The 17013-nt window shown below is 38.6% G+C and overlaps 1 protein-coding gene and 1 pseudogene across 1 annotated transcript in view; one reads left to right on the top strand and one right to left on the bottom strand.

Annotated features, from left to right (window-relative positions):
* The window catches only part of EIF2B3 (eukaryotic translation initiation factor 2B subunit gamma), a 113836-nt gene that overhangs the window by 71999 nt on the left and 24824 nt on the right, over positions 1–17013 (bottom strand). The window contains exon 4 of the mRNA NM_001083474.1: positions 991–1150. Within this exon, the coding sequence (NP_001076943.1) occupies positions 991–1150 (160 nt within the window). The remainder of the gene's footprint in view (positions 1–990; positions 1151–17013) is intronic.
* LOC614213 (glycine cleavage system H protein, mitochondrial-like) lies at positions 50–657 on the top strand (annotated as a pseudogene).

The following is a 17013-nucleotide window of genomic DNA, read 5'->3' as shown; positions in this document are numbered from 1 at the left end:
TCAACCATTCTAGAGGTGCCGCGCGGAGACCCTCTGTACCTGTGCGAACATGGCGCTGTGCGCGGTGCGGGGGTTGCTGGCCGCAGTCGGCAGCCTGCGCGCCATCTCGGCACCCAGCGGGCCCTGCTCGCCGCGGCCCTGGGGACTGCGGGCAGGTGCCGTCCGGGCGCTGCGCACCGGCCCTGCTCTGCTGTCGGTACGGAAATTCACAGAAAAACACGAATGGATAACAACAGAAAATGGTGTTGGAACAGTGGGAATCAGCAATTTTGCACAGGAAGCTTTGGGAGATGTTTACTGTAGTCTGCCTGAAGTTGGAACACAGTTGAACAAACAAGAGGAGTTTGGTGCTTTGGAAAGTGTGAAAGCTGCTAGTGAACTCTAGTCACCTCTATCAGGAGAAGTAACTGAAATTAATAAAGCTCTAGCAGAAAATCCAGGACTTGTCAACAAGTCTTGTTATGAAGATGGTTGGCTGATCAAGATGACATTCAGTAACCCTTCAGAACTAGATGAACTAATGAGTGAAGAAGCATATGAGAAATACATAAAATCTATTGAGGAGTGAAAATGGAACCCCTAAATAAACTACTTTGAAACAACTTAAAAAAAAAAGAATCAACCATTCTAAATGTGCAATAGTAATCTTAATTGCTTAAAGATATCTAACTTGTCATCGGATTTTAATTATTTTTTAAAAAGTGATTTTAAATTAATTTTTTTATTTCTTAGGTATATGCATTCAGTTACACAATGCAAACAGTTTTGAGTGCTCCTCTCTGTAGACAAAAGCCTCTTGGATAATACATAATCAATAGCTATAAGCTTCTTTAAATCAGGGACTGTGTCTTATTTGACTTTATGTCATCCACCCCTAGCACAGTGCCTGCAGCACAGTCAGTTTTCAATAAATATTTCTTTTTAAGTGAAAGCATGTATGATAATTATAAGAAGTTGACAAAGAAATAAATCAAATTCCACCCTCCTTACCTGCTTTTTTTTTCCCCTTTTGACCTGGAACTGGTTCTAAGCTTTCTTGACCTTTTCTCATTAACATGGCAAGCGATGCATCATGAGCTCTGAATAGGTCCACAACCTCATGTAAGGCAACATCTGTTATCAGATCACAGCTCAGGACCAGTACATCTGTCTGTCAAAGGAGAAGAGGAAAAGTCAGTATCACAAGGGACAAAGGATCACACAAAATTATCACAGGATAAACTCACAATGTCTCAGAAGCACACACAAACTGGACACTTGTCCTCAAACCTTTTTCACAGCGGTGGAGTAGGTAAAATAAATAGGTTGTTCTAGCTGAACTGTGTTGGGGGAGGGTCTGGAAATCCCACCTCCCCTTTGTGTGTGCCTTACTGCTGCTGTCCCTGAGGCACCTCTGGAATCCTGGGCTCTAAGGAAGAGAGTATGAAAACCATCACATTGTCTATTTCTGTGTATGGAGTTAATGATCTTAAAATTTTTATGTCTCTTTACAGTTTAAAAGGTGCTTTCACACAGTCTGATGATCCAATAAGATTGTGAAATACTTTATTTTAAAGCAGTCACTTTGCTATAATACTAGGAAATAAATAACAGGATGAATATATTATAATGTGCCCCTCTTTGGGAAAACAGTCAAGCTAATAAACCATTATACTACAACTTTAGGTATGTATAAAAGCATCCATTTAATCCTCAAAGCAATACAAATTCTGCTATTTTAAAAAGTCTGAAAAACACTGGACTACATTATTTAGGTTAAAGAACAAAGTGAATATCTAGAGAAATTTTTGTAAGTGGCTCCAACTTTTCTAAAATTTTAATTTAAAATCAAGATTCTTACTTTGGGGGAAAATAGACAATTTCAACTTACATTCTAGGAAAAAGAATCGCACTTGCTCAGAAAGTGAGACTCAACCATCAGAATGCCTTATCTTACTGCCTGTAATTTCTTATTCCAAATATAGAATCTGTACTAGGACCATCATTTCTTTTTCTACATAAAATTCATTATTTATAACCTAAACAATTCCTTTTGAAGGCTTCAGGTTTAAGAAGTTCAAATTTGGATTTTTTTTTTTTTTTTCCCTACTCTTCTACTTATTAAGGCTCTCCTAGTTCTTTCTGGATCTTAACTGAGCTAAAAAAAAAAAAAAAAGTTCCTATAAACATCTTCTTTTTAGGAAAAAAAATTCCTAAGCCTGCAACTCACCATCCAGGAACCGTCAAACATTAACAAATCAGCTCACATACATGCAAGCTAAGGAAGAAATGGCCTGCAGAATCCCACTTCTTGTTAACAGTACTTAGAAAGGCAGGAAGCATGGGCCATTACTAAAGACATGTCACTAGAGCCGCAGAGAAGTTACCCCATTTCATTACAATGAAAATGACAGTTTGTTGAAGAAAAAAAATCCTTTCTATTTTCCTAAGTTTCTCTAATAAGATGACTGGTTTCTGTAAGCTGACTGTTCCACAATAAATTATTAACTGTACTCCAAAGTGAAGAAAACGACCCCAATGCAGATGCTTCTGAAGTGGTGACAATGCTGTCTTAGAAAATAAATGCTGTTATCATTCAATATCTGCAGAAAATAAATCTGTCAGCATAACGAATGCCAAACAAGTCCTGCATAATTGTGAACAGTCTGCAGCCTCATTTTTCTCTCTGCTTTTAGATGACTTTTTGCTAAGCTGAATGCGAAATCCCCAAGGAGCACAAGAAACAGAGCCCTCCTCCTAGTGTCTGGTTGCCATCTGTTCTCAGTGTGAAATGAAAGGATTCAGTCTGAAAGGGCAGAACCTGGGATACAGATGGAGGTGCTATTCTGTCAGGCCCTCTTCCTGCCTGTTCCCAAAGAATGCACCACTCTCACTGAGACCAAACACATTCCTGTTCTCTTTGCAACTGCATTTCCAGAGGAAAAGTCTTTGCTGACTGATCAATGTACTTTGTTTCCAAGGCTAGAAATCCTGGAAGAAGAAACTAAAGTCTAAAAGGAAAATGAAATCATCCTTATATCTTTTTAATACTGTTTATTTTTGTTTAATAAAAGTTATAATTGTAAGAAAATAAATGACTGTTTTAATTTTTATTCTAAAAATGTAAAGGCCATTCTAGAAATGCAAATGTTCTTCTACTAACTGGAACCCACAGAGAGAAAGTGGAAAAACTCTTAAAAGAGCCAGAAGTATTTCTGATCACGTGTGACCACAAACCATGAATAAACATAGACTGTTTGGACTGTCAAGCAACTGTATATCTGAAATGCAATTAACTTGAAAGTTCCTGGGAGACATCAACCCTCAGTTGCCTTGTGTTCTTTTCTAACATCAGAGTATGCATCATCTGTAGAGACCAACTGGCATCTCCACAGACCTCCCTATTCACTATCCTAACAGTCCTCAGTAAGCTTTACCGAAGCCTGCTCCTGTAACGGAACAAGGGCAACGTCAAGGGTGAAAAGCACAGTTCTTAAAGGACAGTAAATGCGTGCATTTTTGACCAAGTGGAAACATACAAGGTCTTCAAGGGAAGGTAGAAGATAGCACTTTAGTGTTCAAGATACCCCAGAATTCAAACTTGAACTGCTGCCGATTAGTCTTGGCTAAAGCAAACAAATAGAGCTTAGAAAACCAATTACAAAGCCATGGCAAAGTCCAGAAATCTGTCATTATAAGAACATTTCAATCAAGCCAAAACCACTAAGTAAAACTAGAAGAAAAAAATAAAACCGGATGTATGTGTGTGTGGTGGTAATGGTAGGGTAGGAGGAGGGAAGAGCTACTGGGAATAGCCTCTTTTCTTTTCCTGGCAGCTGTTCCATGATAGATTGTTATAAGTAACACAATCTGGCAAACAATTTCCTACAGCAAGGAGAAAGAAAAACACACTTACTCCCCTGGGAAAAAACTGTCAGGGTAAGGTAACTACCATGCTTTTACCCACTCAGCACTTCCACAAACAATGACTATGACCCAAATCACCACCCAATACCCACCCCTGCCAATAAGGAACTAATGAATTCAGCTATTTGGTACGACTGTGAATTGTCACAATTTACATTTTTCTATGTGGTCCAATCTCAATCCAGTCTCCAAGAGTAGTTTGGTGCTTTAATAATTCAGTTCAGTTCACTCGCTCAGTCATGTCTGAGTCTTTGCAACCCCATGGACTGCAACATGCCAGGCTTCCTTGTTCATCACCACCTTTTGGAGCTTGCTCAAACATGTCCATCGAGTCCGGCGGTACCATCCAACTATCTCATCTTCTGTCGCCCCCTTCTCCTCCTGCCTTCAATCTTTAATAATTACCCATGAATAGAAAGCTCAGAGATAAATCCACGCACTTATGGACACTTTATCTTTGACAAAGGAGGCAAGAATATACAATGGATTAAAGACAATCTCTTTAACAAGTGGTGCTGGGAAAACTGGTCAACCACTTGTAAAAGAATGAAACTAGAACACTTTCTAACACCATACACAAAAATAAACTCAAAATGGATTAAAGATCTAAACGTAAGACCAGAAACTATAAAACTCCTAGAGGAGAACATAGGCAAAACACTCTCCGACATAAATCACAGCAGGATCCTCTATGACCCACCTCCCAGAATATTGGAAATCAAAGCAAAAATAAACAAATGGGACCTAATTAAACTTAAAAGCTTCTGCACAACAAAGGAAACTATAAGCAAGGTGAAAAGACAACCTTCAGAATGGGAGAAAATAATAGCAAATGAAGCAACTGACAAACAACTAATCTTAAAAATATACAAGCAACTCCTACAGCTCAATTCCAGAAAATAAATGACCCAATCAAAAAATGGGCCAAAGAACTAAATAGACATTTCTCCAAAGAAGACATACAGATGGCTAACAAACACATGAAAAGATGCTCAACATCACTCATTATCAGAGAAATGCAAATCAAAACCACTATGAGGTACCATTTCACGCCAGTCAGAATGGCTGCGATCCAAAAGTCTACAAGCAATAAATGCTGGAGAGGGTGTGGAGAAAACGGAACCCTCTTACACTGTTGGTGGGAATGCAAACTAGTACAGCCACTATGGAGAACAGTGTGGAGACTCCTTAAAAAACTGGAAATAGAACTGCCTTATGACCCAGCAATTCCACTACTGGGCATACACACTGAGGAAACCAGAATTGAAAGAGACACGTGTACCCCAATGTTCATCGCAGCACTGTTTATAATAGCCAGGACATGGAAGCAACCTAGATGTCTATCAGCAGATGAATGGATAAGAAAGCTGTGGTACATATACACAATGGAGTATTACTTAGCCATTATAAAGAATACATTTGAATCAGTTCTAATGAGGTGGATGAAACTGGAGCCTATTATACAGAGTGAAGTAAGCCAGAAAGAAAAACACCAATACAGTATACTAACGCATATATATGGAATTTAGAAAGATGGTAACAATAACCCAACGAGACAGCAAAAGAGACACTGATGTATAGAACAGTCTTTTGGACTCTCTGGGAGAGGGAGAGGGTGGGATGATTTGGGAGAATGGCATTGAAACATGTATAGTATCATATATGAAACAAGTCGCCAGTCCAGGTTCGACGCACGATACTGGATGCTTGGGGCTAGTGCACTGGAACGATCCAGAGGGATGGTATGGGGAGGGAGGAGGGAGGAGGGTTCAGGATGGGGAACACGTGTATACCTGTGGCGGATTCATGTTGATATATGGCAAAACCAATACAATATTGTAAAGTTAAAAAATAAAAAATAATTATCCATGGCTAACTGGAAAGTTATGACCAACCTAGATAGCATATTCAAAAGCAGAGACATTACTTTATCCAGTCAAGGCTATGGTTTTTCCTGTGGTCATGTATGGATGTGAGAGTCGGACTGTGAAGAAGGCTGAGCGCCGAAGAATTGATGCTTTTGAACTGTGGTGTTGGAAAAGACTCTTGAGAGTCCCTTGGACTGCAAGGAGATCCAACCAGTCCATTCTGAAGGAGATCAGCCCTGGGTGTTCTTTGGAAGGAATGATGCTAAAGCTGAAACTCCAGTACTTAGGCCACCTCATGCGAAGAGTTGACTCATTGGAAAAGACTCTGATGCTGGGAGGGATTGGGGGCAGGAGGAGAAGGGGACGACAGAGGATGAGATGGCTGGATGGCATCACTGACTCGATGGACATGAGTCTGAGTGAACTCCGGGAGTTGGTGATGGACAGGGAGGCCTGGCGTGCTGCGATTCATGGGGTCGCAAAGAGTCGGACACAACGGAGCGACTGATCTGATCTGATCTGACAGTCACCGTCTGCAGTGACTTTAGAGCCCAAGAAAATAAGAACTAGAGATTCTAATATTTTCCTCTGAGACTCTATCCTGCACACCCTCTGGCTCTGAGAACACTCTATTTTGGAGATCATCACTCTACAGGATTAAGTTCAAATTCCTTAGCATGACATTAAGGGTCTTCAAAATGTGACTCCACCTACCTAATTAGCCAGCCTCTCTCCCACAATCCACCCTCCACATAGTTAATGTTAATCTGCTACAGTAAACTGCCAAGAATGCATTCCCAATTCTCTCTTTCCACCGCATCAAGATTCAGGTCTTACCATAGTTACTGGAAAACAAAGAGTCAATATATTGTCTCATCTAGAGATGAAGTCTTTTCTGATCCATTACTGACCTTAAATCACTAAGCTGTTTTTTTCTCCATCTAGACTTTGATCTTCATAAGGAGCTCTTATATCTTTGTATCCTCAGAATTCAATCTGCTATAGCAAACAAAAGCATCAGTAAATACTGGCAATCTTCTTGTTACCTCCTTCTCCTTGTTTAAACTGACTCAAAGATTAGAACATCCAATTTTAGATGTTTAGAAACAGCATACTTTCTGACAGAGCTGACTGTCCTGTGTAGAACTTGTGACTATTTGGAGTTAAGGCAGGGATCACAGAGGTAACTTGGCAGCTTCCTGAAGCAATGAGGTAGGAGACGAATCTGCTGCTTCCAAAGAAAAGGCAGAGATGTCTGAAAGCAAAGAAATCAGATGCCATTGTCCTGGACAGCATGGCTAGAGGGTGATATGCCAGATTTATAATTTTAAAATGCAGGTTCAACATTTACAGTTATAATATTTTTAGCTCATTCACCTTTCTACAATAAGTTTTCCTCTTCAGGTTAAGAACAAACAGAAGAATTCTACTCATCTTTCCTATGCGAAGCTAAAAACTAACTGAGAATGTGTTAATTTCTGTTAAATGAGTTCTACATAAAAATGCTGACTACATCTCTTTCAGGATTTAGATATCTACAATTTAATTTTAATCTCCAAATGTACTGATATTAATAGAGAAATAACAAAGGCTTTTTATTCTCTCAAATCAAACTTTTACTTTGAAATAATTTATTATTCTGAATTTATAATAAATAACTTCATTCTTTTTCTTTGTGTCAGACACACATATGCCACAGGATAAATGTATCACTGCCCCATTTCAAGACCACAGAGTATGCTCTTACAATTACATTATGTATTTTCTGCCTGTAACTTGAATATTAATTTTACCCTGAAGTATATGACATAGAAATAGTGTCCAGTTTACTTAGAAACCTAAAAGTTTGGAAGAAGATCAGCAGAGGGTTATGAAAGAGGGGCATTTATAACAACATGAGAAACAAACAACTATCAAGTTTAAACAAACAACAAAAAAAAGAAACTAAAATCAGAATTTTATCATCCCCAAAAAGTAACTTCTTTTTTTTTTTTTTTTTGAAGAAACAAAAAGTAACTTCTAAGATTAGACATGTTTATTTTTCCTATTAATTACACATGTGACTTTGAATAAGTCATTCCCTCTTTGAGCCTCAGTTTCCTCCTTTATAAGATAAAAGCCTGCACCAACTTTAAAGCCCTTCGTGGCACAAAACTCTATGATTACCAGGGTCAAGCTATTATCAATTCTTTATCTAGACCCATGTTCTGGGTTCAGTGGCATTAATAATAGTGGCGACCTTAAAGTTCACTTTGGGAATCTTCATGAAAGATTAAATCATGTTAAGTGTAATTTTGAGGCTCACCAAATTTAATTAAACTTGAATTCTTTCTGTACAACATGGGGAATACAATAAATACTTATAGTAACTATAGAGTATAACCTTTAAAAACTGTGAATCACTATGTGTGTTATGTGTTCAGTCGTTAGGTTGTGTCCCACTCTTTGCGACCCCATGGACTGCAGCACAAGAGATTTCCCTGTCTTGCGCTATCTCCTGGAGTTTGCTCAAATTCATATCCATTGAGGTGGTGATGCTATCTAACCAACTGTATGCCTATAACCTATACAATATTTATATCAATTGAAATATACTCAATTAAAATAAAAAACTTGAATTAATTCCAAAGTAATAATCCATGTATGGCAATTCTCAGTTAATCAGAGAAGTCAATTAGGCACAAAAATCCATAACAAGCTAACCATTCTGGTTAAAGAGATGTTACCATCCAAGTTCATTCATTAAAACATGTGTCTCTGAAAACCTTTTTAGCAACAGCCTGACAAATCACATACTTTTAGAATTCTGATCCATAAAGATTCCAGTTTGGAAACTAATGACAGTCTACCTGCTACCATCATCAGTTCAGTTGGTTTTCTAAGGCTATGTTATCTCTAAGTTGATGGCAAAAACAAGTAACTTAAAATTGGACAGCATTTTACCATTTACAAAGCTTTTCCATATATTTCATTTAATTCTAAATTCACATAATTCTAAAATATCAAAATAGTTAAACTCATTTTATAGACAAAAAGTAGGCTCAGAAATACTATGTGATCTGCCCCTTTGCATCATATTGCCTTCCAAAATACACACACACACACACCAAAAATAGATGTGGTGCTAAATGAATCTATTTCTTTATACATACCTATGTTACATTTAAATTCGGTCAGGCATCTTGCTACTTAACACTAAATCACAGTTGATAAAAAAACTAGAAGATAGGTTAAATTACAAGATACTTGAAAACTGTAAAGTACTGTATGATTGTAAGACTTTGCTTTTATTGAAATTAAGAAATCTGTGGTCATTTTGTAATGTATAAAAATATCAAATCATTATGTCGTACAACATGAAACTAATATAATACTGTAAGTCAATTAATGATACTTAAATAAAAAATTAATAAATTGCTCATAATAATGACCTCCAAATCATAGGATGTAAATAATACCACTGTCACTGTTCAGGCCACATTTCTGAACATAACATTTTGAAAGAGACTGACAAATCAGAGACATCAAAGGAAGTTACAGGGATGCTGATGGGTCTGAAAATCATGAGACCTAGCAATCCTTAAACAGAAGAAGAGAAGAACTTAGGGATCCCTCATGCCACATGTTGGGGCCAAAAAAACAAAACACAACAAGAGGAGCGCTGATGAGTTCAACATTACCGAAAATGTTCTAATATCTAGAACCTCATGAGAAATACCCATTGGAGGTTTTCAAACAAAGCCTAGCATAATCTCCATGGGAAATAGTCATGAAACGATTCTTGTGAAGGGTAAAAGATTAGATTAAATGTCTTTATAAACCTTTTCTAATTCTAAGGTCCTAACAGTCTATCACTCATAATTATAAAAGCACCAAAGGAATTTTTAGGACGTTTTCCCTGTTCTTCATACTGTCCTCCAACCAAAGGGGAGGGAGGACAGTATGAAGGACTGCCCAGAGGGGAGTAGGCAAACTCCTTACACATTACCATTTCCAGGTTGTTTCTCTCACTCCATTACCCCAGTTCATGACATGAAGCAAATGACAACAGACAAAATCATATATTCCTCCATGTTGCAGCTATGGAACTCCCTTGTCACCTCTTCTTCTTTAGATATTGTGAAAGTTTTAAAGTAAAGATGATACATTGAAAAGGCACAACTATAACTTCCTTTCTCAAAATATCAATGAAATAGTAGTAACAAGATTTTTTAAATGGGCACAACCACACAAAAACAGGAAAATGGGAGAGGAGACAACATTGGAAAAAATGACTCAAGTCAGTTGTAGGAAAACTGAGAAGCAACTCAGTTTATACCAGACTCCCCAAAGGGCTCAGAAACTGATATGAGTATATAGCTAGAAAGGGAGAAGTTAAAATTAAACAGGTCCTTTGAAAGATCCCTCTTGTCTATTCTGCAACCCAACTACTGCATGGGTCTCACCATGGCAGATGGCTGAAGAGAATAAAATAGAGGATATCTGGACTGGGGTAGCATAATCACAACTGGCAGTAGGGAGAGGGGATGTACCTTACAGAAAAGGAGGGATTTAAAAAAAAATGCATACAGGATTCCTAGACACTCAATTCCCCTCCCTGCCTCAACCCCAGTCCTGACCCTCACGTCTTCACCTTTCAGGCAGCAGAATTTAATAGTTCTCTCTGGGAAATTTGACTAGTCTAAGAGGAAAAAACCTAAAGATACAAATATAAGAGATTCTCCTGAAACACCCCAACCACATTACCATATTACCCTACAGTGAAGCTCACAGTTAACATGCCCCATCCACACACAAAACTTGAGAAAAAGATAAAGAAATAGAAGATATAAGAGAACAGATAAGAAAATTAAGAGTACCAGTCTAAGAGATCCATTATCAGAATAGTAGGTTTCCAGAAAAAAACAGGAAAAAAAACCAGATAAGAATCATCAATAAAATGATTTTTTAAAGGTCCCCTAAACTGAAGGACCAGTTTCTTTGCCAAGAAAATGCACTGGTCATAACAAACACCCTCTTCCAACAACACAAGAGAAGACTCTATACATGGACATCACCAGATGGTATGGACCTAACAGAAGCAGAAGATATTAAGAAGAGGTGGCAAGAATACACAGAAGAACTGTACAAAAAATATCTTCACAACCCAGATAATCATGATGGTGTGATCACTGACCTAGAGCCAGACATCCTGGAATGTGAAGTCAAGTGGGCCTCAGAAAGCATCACTACGAACAAAGCTAGTGGAGGTGATAGAATTCCAGTTAAGCTATTCCAAATCCTGAAAGATGATGCTGTGAAAGTGCTGCACTCAATATGCCAGCGAATTTGGAAAACTCAGCAGTGGCCACAGGACTGGAAAAGGTCAGTTTTCATTCCAATCCCAAAGAAAGGCAATGCCAAAGAATGCTCAAACTACTGCACAATTGCACTCATCTCACACGCTGGTAAAGGAATGCTCAAAATTCTCCAAGCCAGGCTTTAGCAATATGTGAACCGTGAACTTCCTGATGTTCAAGCTGGTTTTAGAAATGGCAGAGGAACCAGAGATCAAATTGCCAACATCCGCTGGATCATGGAAAAAGCAAGAGAGTTCCAGAAAAACATCTATTTCTGCTTTATTGAGTATGCCAAAGCCTTTGACTGTGTGGATCACAATAAACTGTGGAAAATTCTGAAAGAGATGGGAATACCAGACCACCTGACCTGCCTCTTGAGAAATCTGTATGCAGGTCAGGAAGCAACAGTTAGAACTGGACATGGAACAACAGACTGGTTCCAAATAGGAAAAGGAGTACGTCAAGGCTGTATATTGTCACCCTGCTTATTTAACTTCTATGCAGAGTACATCATGAGAAACGCTGGACTGAAGAAACACAAGCTGGAATCAAGATTGCTGGGAGAAATATCAATAACCTCAGATATGCAGATGACACTACCCTTATGGCAGAAAGTGAAGAGGAACTAAAAAGCCTCTTGATGAAAGTGAAAGAGGAGAGTGAAAAAGTTGGCTTAAAGCTCAACACTCAGAAAACGAAGATCATGGCATCCGGTCCCACCACTTCATGGGAAATAGATGGGGAAACAGTGGAAACAGTGTCAGACTTTATTTTTCTGGGCTCCAAAATCACTGCAGATGGTGATTGCAGCCATGAAATTAAAAGATGCTTACTCCCTGGAAGGAAAGTTATGACCAACCTAGATAGCATATTCAAAAGTGGAGACATTACTTTGCCAACAAAGGTTCATCTAGTCAAGGTTATGGTTTTTCCAGTGGTCATGTATGGATGTGAGAGTTGTACTGTGAAGAAGGCTGAGCACCGAAGAATTGATGCTTTTGAACTGTGGTGTTGGAGAAGACTCTTGAGAGTCCCTTGGACTGCAAGGAGATCCAACCAGTCCATTCCGAAGGAGATCAGCCCTGGGACTTCTTTGGAAGGAATGATGCTAAAGCTGAAACTCCAGTACTTTGGCCACCTCATGCGAAGAGTTGACTCATTGGAAAAGACTCGGATTGGGGGCAAGAGGAGAAGGGGACGACAGAGGATGAGATGGCTAGATGGCATCACTGACTCGATGGATGTGAGTCTCAGTGAACTCTAGGAGTTGGTGATGGACAGGGAGGCCTGGCGTGCTGCGATTCATGGGGTTGCAAAGAGTCAGACATGACTGAGCAACTGATCTGATCTGAAACTGAAGGGCATGAAAATCCAAGTTGAACAGTTCACTGACAGGAGGGCTCACCTGGAAAAAACAGATTCACATGAAAGTACATCATCATGAAATTTCAGAACATTCAGGACAAAGAGAAGATGATACAAATTTCCAGAGAAAAAGGTGATCAGATTTAAAAGGTTAGTAATTATAAAACTTTAGGACTTAACAACACTGGAAGGTAAAGACAATGGATCAAAGTCTTCAAAATTCGTAAGGATCAGCTTTTCAACTGAGAATTCTATACCTTGTCAAACTATCAATCAAGTATGAGGGTAGAATAAAGAGATTTTTCAGGCAGGCCAAGTCTCAAAAAAATTAGTTCCAAAACAAATTTTGTCAGGACGTGCTAGTAAGTTTTTCAGAAAACAAGGGGAGTACACCAAGAAAAAAGAAAATAAGGATTCCAGGAAACTGAAGAAAAGAGGCAAAGTAAATTCTCATGATGATGAAGGGAGATGACAGAGTGACAGCTGAGCACCAGGCATGGAAGGCAATCTCTACTACTCTCGGAGAGACTTCTTTAGGAAGATGAAATTGATAGAATGGTGAAGGAGTCTAAATATCTTAGATGGTTAGACAACTAGTAAAAAGGTTGGGGTTAATCAGTAAGTGCATAGAAGGACTTCCTTGGTGGTCCAGCAGTTAAGACTCTGCACTCCCAGAGCAGGGGGAATGGGTCTGATCCCTGGTCAGGGAAGATCCAGCATGCCCCATGGTGTGGCAAAAGAAAGTTCATAGAAAATAAAGCTTGGGAAAGGACAAGCTATGATAATTACCCTGCAAGCAAAAAAAAAAAAAAATGGTGTGGTAAAGGGAAAAAAAATGTAGATAACAAGGCTCAACAGTATACGTGGTCAAACTACACAGTCAAATAAACACTAAATATTTATCTTCTAAAATTACAATATAACTATATTGTTGTTGTTGTTTAGTTTCTAAGTCACGTCTGAATCTTTTGTGACCCCATGGACTATAGCCTGCCAGGTTCCTCTGCCCATGGGATTTCCCAGGCAAGAATACTGGAGTGGGTTGCCATTTCCTTCTGCAGGGATCTTTCTGACCCAGGGATTGAACCCACGCTTCCTGCGTTGGCAAGCGGTTTCTTTACCACCGAGCCACTAGGGAAGCCCATAACTATATTAGAAGGAGCAAAATCCTCATGCTTCATAATAGGGAGTCAATAAGTAGTGTCTATAACCGAAAGTAACAATTTAAGCATGTTATTTAGAGATACACGGGTGAATACCAAAATAAGTAGCTAAAAGAGGAGGATGTGATTACCTTTATGGAAAAGGCTATGAGAAGAGGGAGGCAGGGCACTAATATTTTTAGGAACAAACTCTGAGCTAGAAATACTAAGTATTTTTTTGAAAGACTTTAAAACTATCTTCTTTTCATTCCTTCTTTTATCACCTCAGTAAAATGTCAACATCCTCACTGTTAGGGTTCCTTGACCTCATTTTTGATTATTTTTTTCTCCACTTCACTCAACCATTTTGTCATACTCTATTCCTTGGCATTACCAATAATTGCACTATCTCTAACATCTCATTTTAAAATATCCTATTAATTCAAAAAACATACACATATTGAATCCCTAATGTGGCCAGGTGTATTGCTTTCCTACTTTCATTAGATACCTTTCTCTGAAAGAAGAGAGGTGAGCAAGATGCCAACCCTACCCACCAGAAGCTCACAATCCAGTGGGGAAGGGAGTCATGTAACCCAAATTAAAGTACTGTATGGTAAGTACTGTAATGTGGGTACCAACAGTGTTCTGGGTTAGACCTTGTTTTACTACAGAAAGAAGTCAAACATGAAGACTACTAAAGTCAGGTGATGAGAGGTAGCAAAGGTTCTGGATTCCACATGGTACCCACATGTATTATGCAATGTGAAAATTTAATATGCTCTTAAGTTTGTTTTTTTTTTTTACAGTAAAGTTTTCATAAAATTTGTTTTGAAGTTAATAGTCCTCATTCTTTTTTCAAATTAATTTTTATTGGAGTGCAGCTGCTTTACAATGTTGTGTAATTTCTGCTATATAGCAAAGTGAATCAGCTATACATATACATATATCCTCTTTTTTGGATTTCCTTTGGAAGTCTGTATTCTTTTCACTATGCCACCCTACCCCTCCAATAAAATAAAATAGTCCTCCCTCTGGGATAACTTGCTTGGGATAGAGGCCTAGCAATGTCAGTAAACTTAAGGCTTGGTGGGAACTTACAGATGTAAATAAAGTGAACACCAAGCAGCCAGTGTTATGATCCCTCTGGTCTACAATCACTGAATCTCATCCACTCACACTTAGGCTCACATAAACATCTGTGTCTATATTAAAGGAGTAAGAAGCTTGTTCCAAATGTTTACGAAGAGCTTACCTCTGTCTGTTATTCATTAACAAATACTGAACATCTTCTCTGGGCCTCTCTGTGAGGTCCAGATATGGTTCTTATTCCACAGTCTAGTGAAGGGAGATGATGCTATAACAGATAATGTAAATTCTCTATGTGATTATAGAAAAATGGCAGCTAATCCAGTCTTAGAAATAGAAAGCTAGGGAAAGCTTGTTGGAAAGGATGATACCTAAGGTAAGAGCTGAAAAAAGGTTGGGTAGCTATAGGCTACTTCAAATGAACTCTGGTCATGCTGACAGAATGCTTACTGACTTCCCACAGATTGTACAAATGGGTCCATTTCACTGGTCAGGCTATGGTTACCGTATGATTCAGAGCAGGATAGGTGGTCCTACCAAGAGTTTCAAAAAACCTAAGCCATGTGGGCTACTTGTCACCCAAGGTATCGAGAGCTTATGATGACAGCCTGGGCTTTCTATCATAATCCTAATTATCACAGTTCCCTCCTACCCTACAACCCTCATTCCATGAAAGTTTCCCAGTAGAAGGAAAGAGACTCAAAGGAATCAAGCTCACACAGAACTTGCAAGTTTTTTCTGGCTACTGAATGTCGTACAGAGCTGCAAAATCCTATCCTATAGATCAGAGTTCCAACAAGGATAAGATGAAAACATTTCAAGCTTGTGAATACATATACTAGATTACTACAGTCAAAAGAAAAGCTCCATCGAGATTTGCCAGAGTAGGGGTGGGGAATGGGAAAAAATGTTCAAAAATTTTCTCAATTAACTTTTTAACTTGTTTCTGTCATAATTCCTGGCTTTTCACTATGCCACCAGTAGGTTCAGCAAAGGCATATTCGGGATATACTGAGGCCCTCCCAGGCAACCTCAGCCCACCAAAGCAGTCATAAGAAGGAAAGTTGCCACTTAAAAGTCTTCAGGCAAGTTGGGGCCAGTTCTCAGATGTTACCCTGACCAAATTGTACTCATTCTTTTCAAGAAGATAAAAATCTGCCAAAAACAAATCCCTGGGCAAAATGAAAGGTTCCAGGAAAGAATGACAGAGATTTATAATTTGATACAGACATCAAACACTCAACTGAAAACAACTTGCACATAGCTTTTTGAACATCTAAAAATAGCACATACGCTCAATCTTTCTAATAAGTTGTCTCTCCAATGGGGATTTCATCAGCATAGTTTGTTCTTTGTTGTAGCATGCTAGGTGTTTCATAAGACATATAACAATAGTTCTTTTTCGACATCAAAGGACTTAAATAACTAAACCTCTAACTAGTGTGTTGGTATTATTATCCCTATTTTCTTGGTCATGAAACTGAGGCAGAGGGTAAATGAGGCTTTCCTGAGGCCACAGAAAGATTCCTGTCTAGATTAAATAGAAAATTATCAGCTCCACAATCTCTAAATTAAAGGAAGCCATGAGATCTGCAATATAAGTGCTTTAACCACAGGTTATAGAACGCCACTGTGGATTTAGTCTGCTGAGGCCTCTCAAATATACTTCACTAACCTGTTCTCAAAACATGTACCTAAGGAATGGTAGCATTGTTTCTAAAGCACAAAAATGGCACCAAAGCCTAATTACTTCAGTCCGAGGAGCATCTAATGTAAGTCAGGCTCAATGTCCAAGGACTCAGCCAGCTTTGCTTTATGTGGTGATCACAGACTGAATCCTTACTTCCTGCACAAGAGACAGTGCTCCTCCTGCACAAGAAGAGCCAGGCTTCTTGCTCATATGGCTCTAAACAGGACAGAAAATTTCCCTGGGTCTCCCTCCACTTTAGAAAGATATCAAGGAACAAAAAGCAGCACTCTTGGAAGACAACATAGTTCCCTGAGTCTCAGTAGGAGATTTGCTAATTTTTAATGTTTTACATAAACATATTTAAGAGTTCTACACTAAATCGCATATTTTAGAAGAGTTCTATATATAAAAATAACTATCAACCACAAAGAAGAGGAAAATATAATTCTGAAAAATACCAGACCACTGAACTTGTTCTAAAGCCAAAGTCTAAAGTAGACTTTTGGACTACATGATAAAGTAAAAAAAGCATGGGCATCTGAAATGTACAAATGCATCTCAAAATCCAGGACTGGGTTCTACCTCTGGCTCAGCATCTAACCAGGGATGGGATT

This window comes from Bos taurus, chromosome 3, assembly GCF_002263795.3.
Source record: "Bos taurus isolate L1 Dominette 01449 registration number 42190680 breed Hereford chromosome 3, ARS-UCD2.0, whole genome shotgun sequence".
NCBI lineage: Eukaryota > Metazoa > Chordata > Mammalia > Artiodactyla > Bovidae > Bos > Bos taurus.
This window is presented reverse-complemented; position numbering and strand designations above follow the sequence as displayed.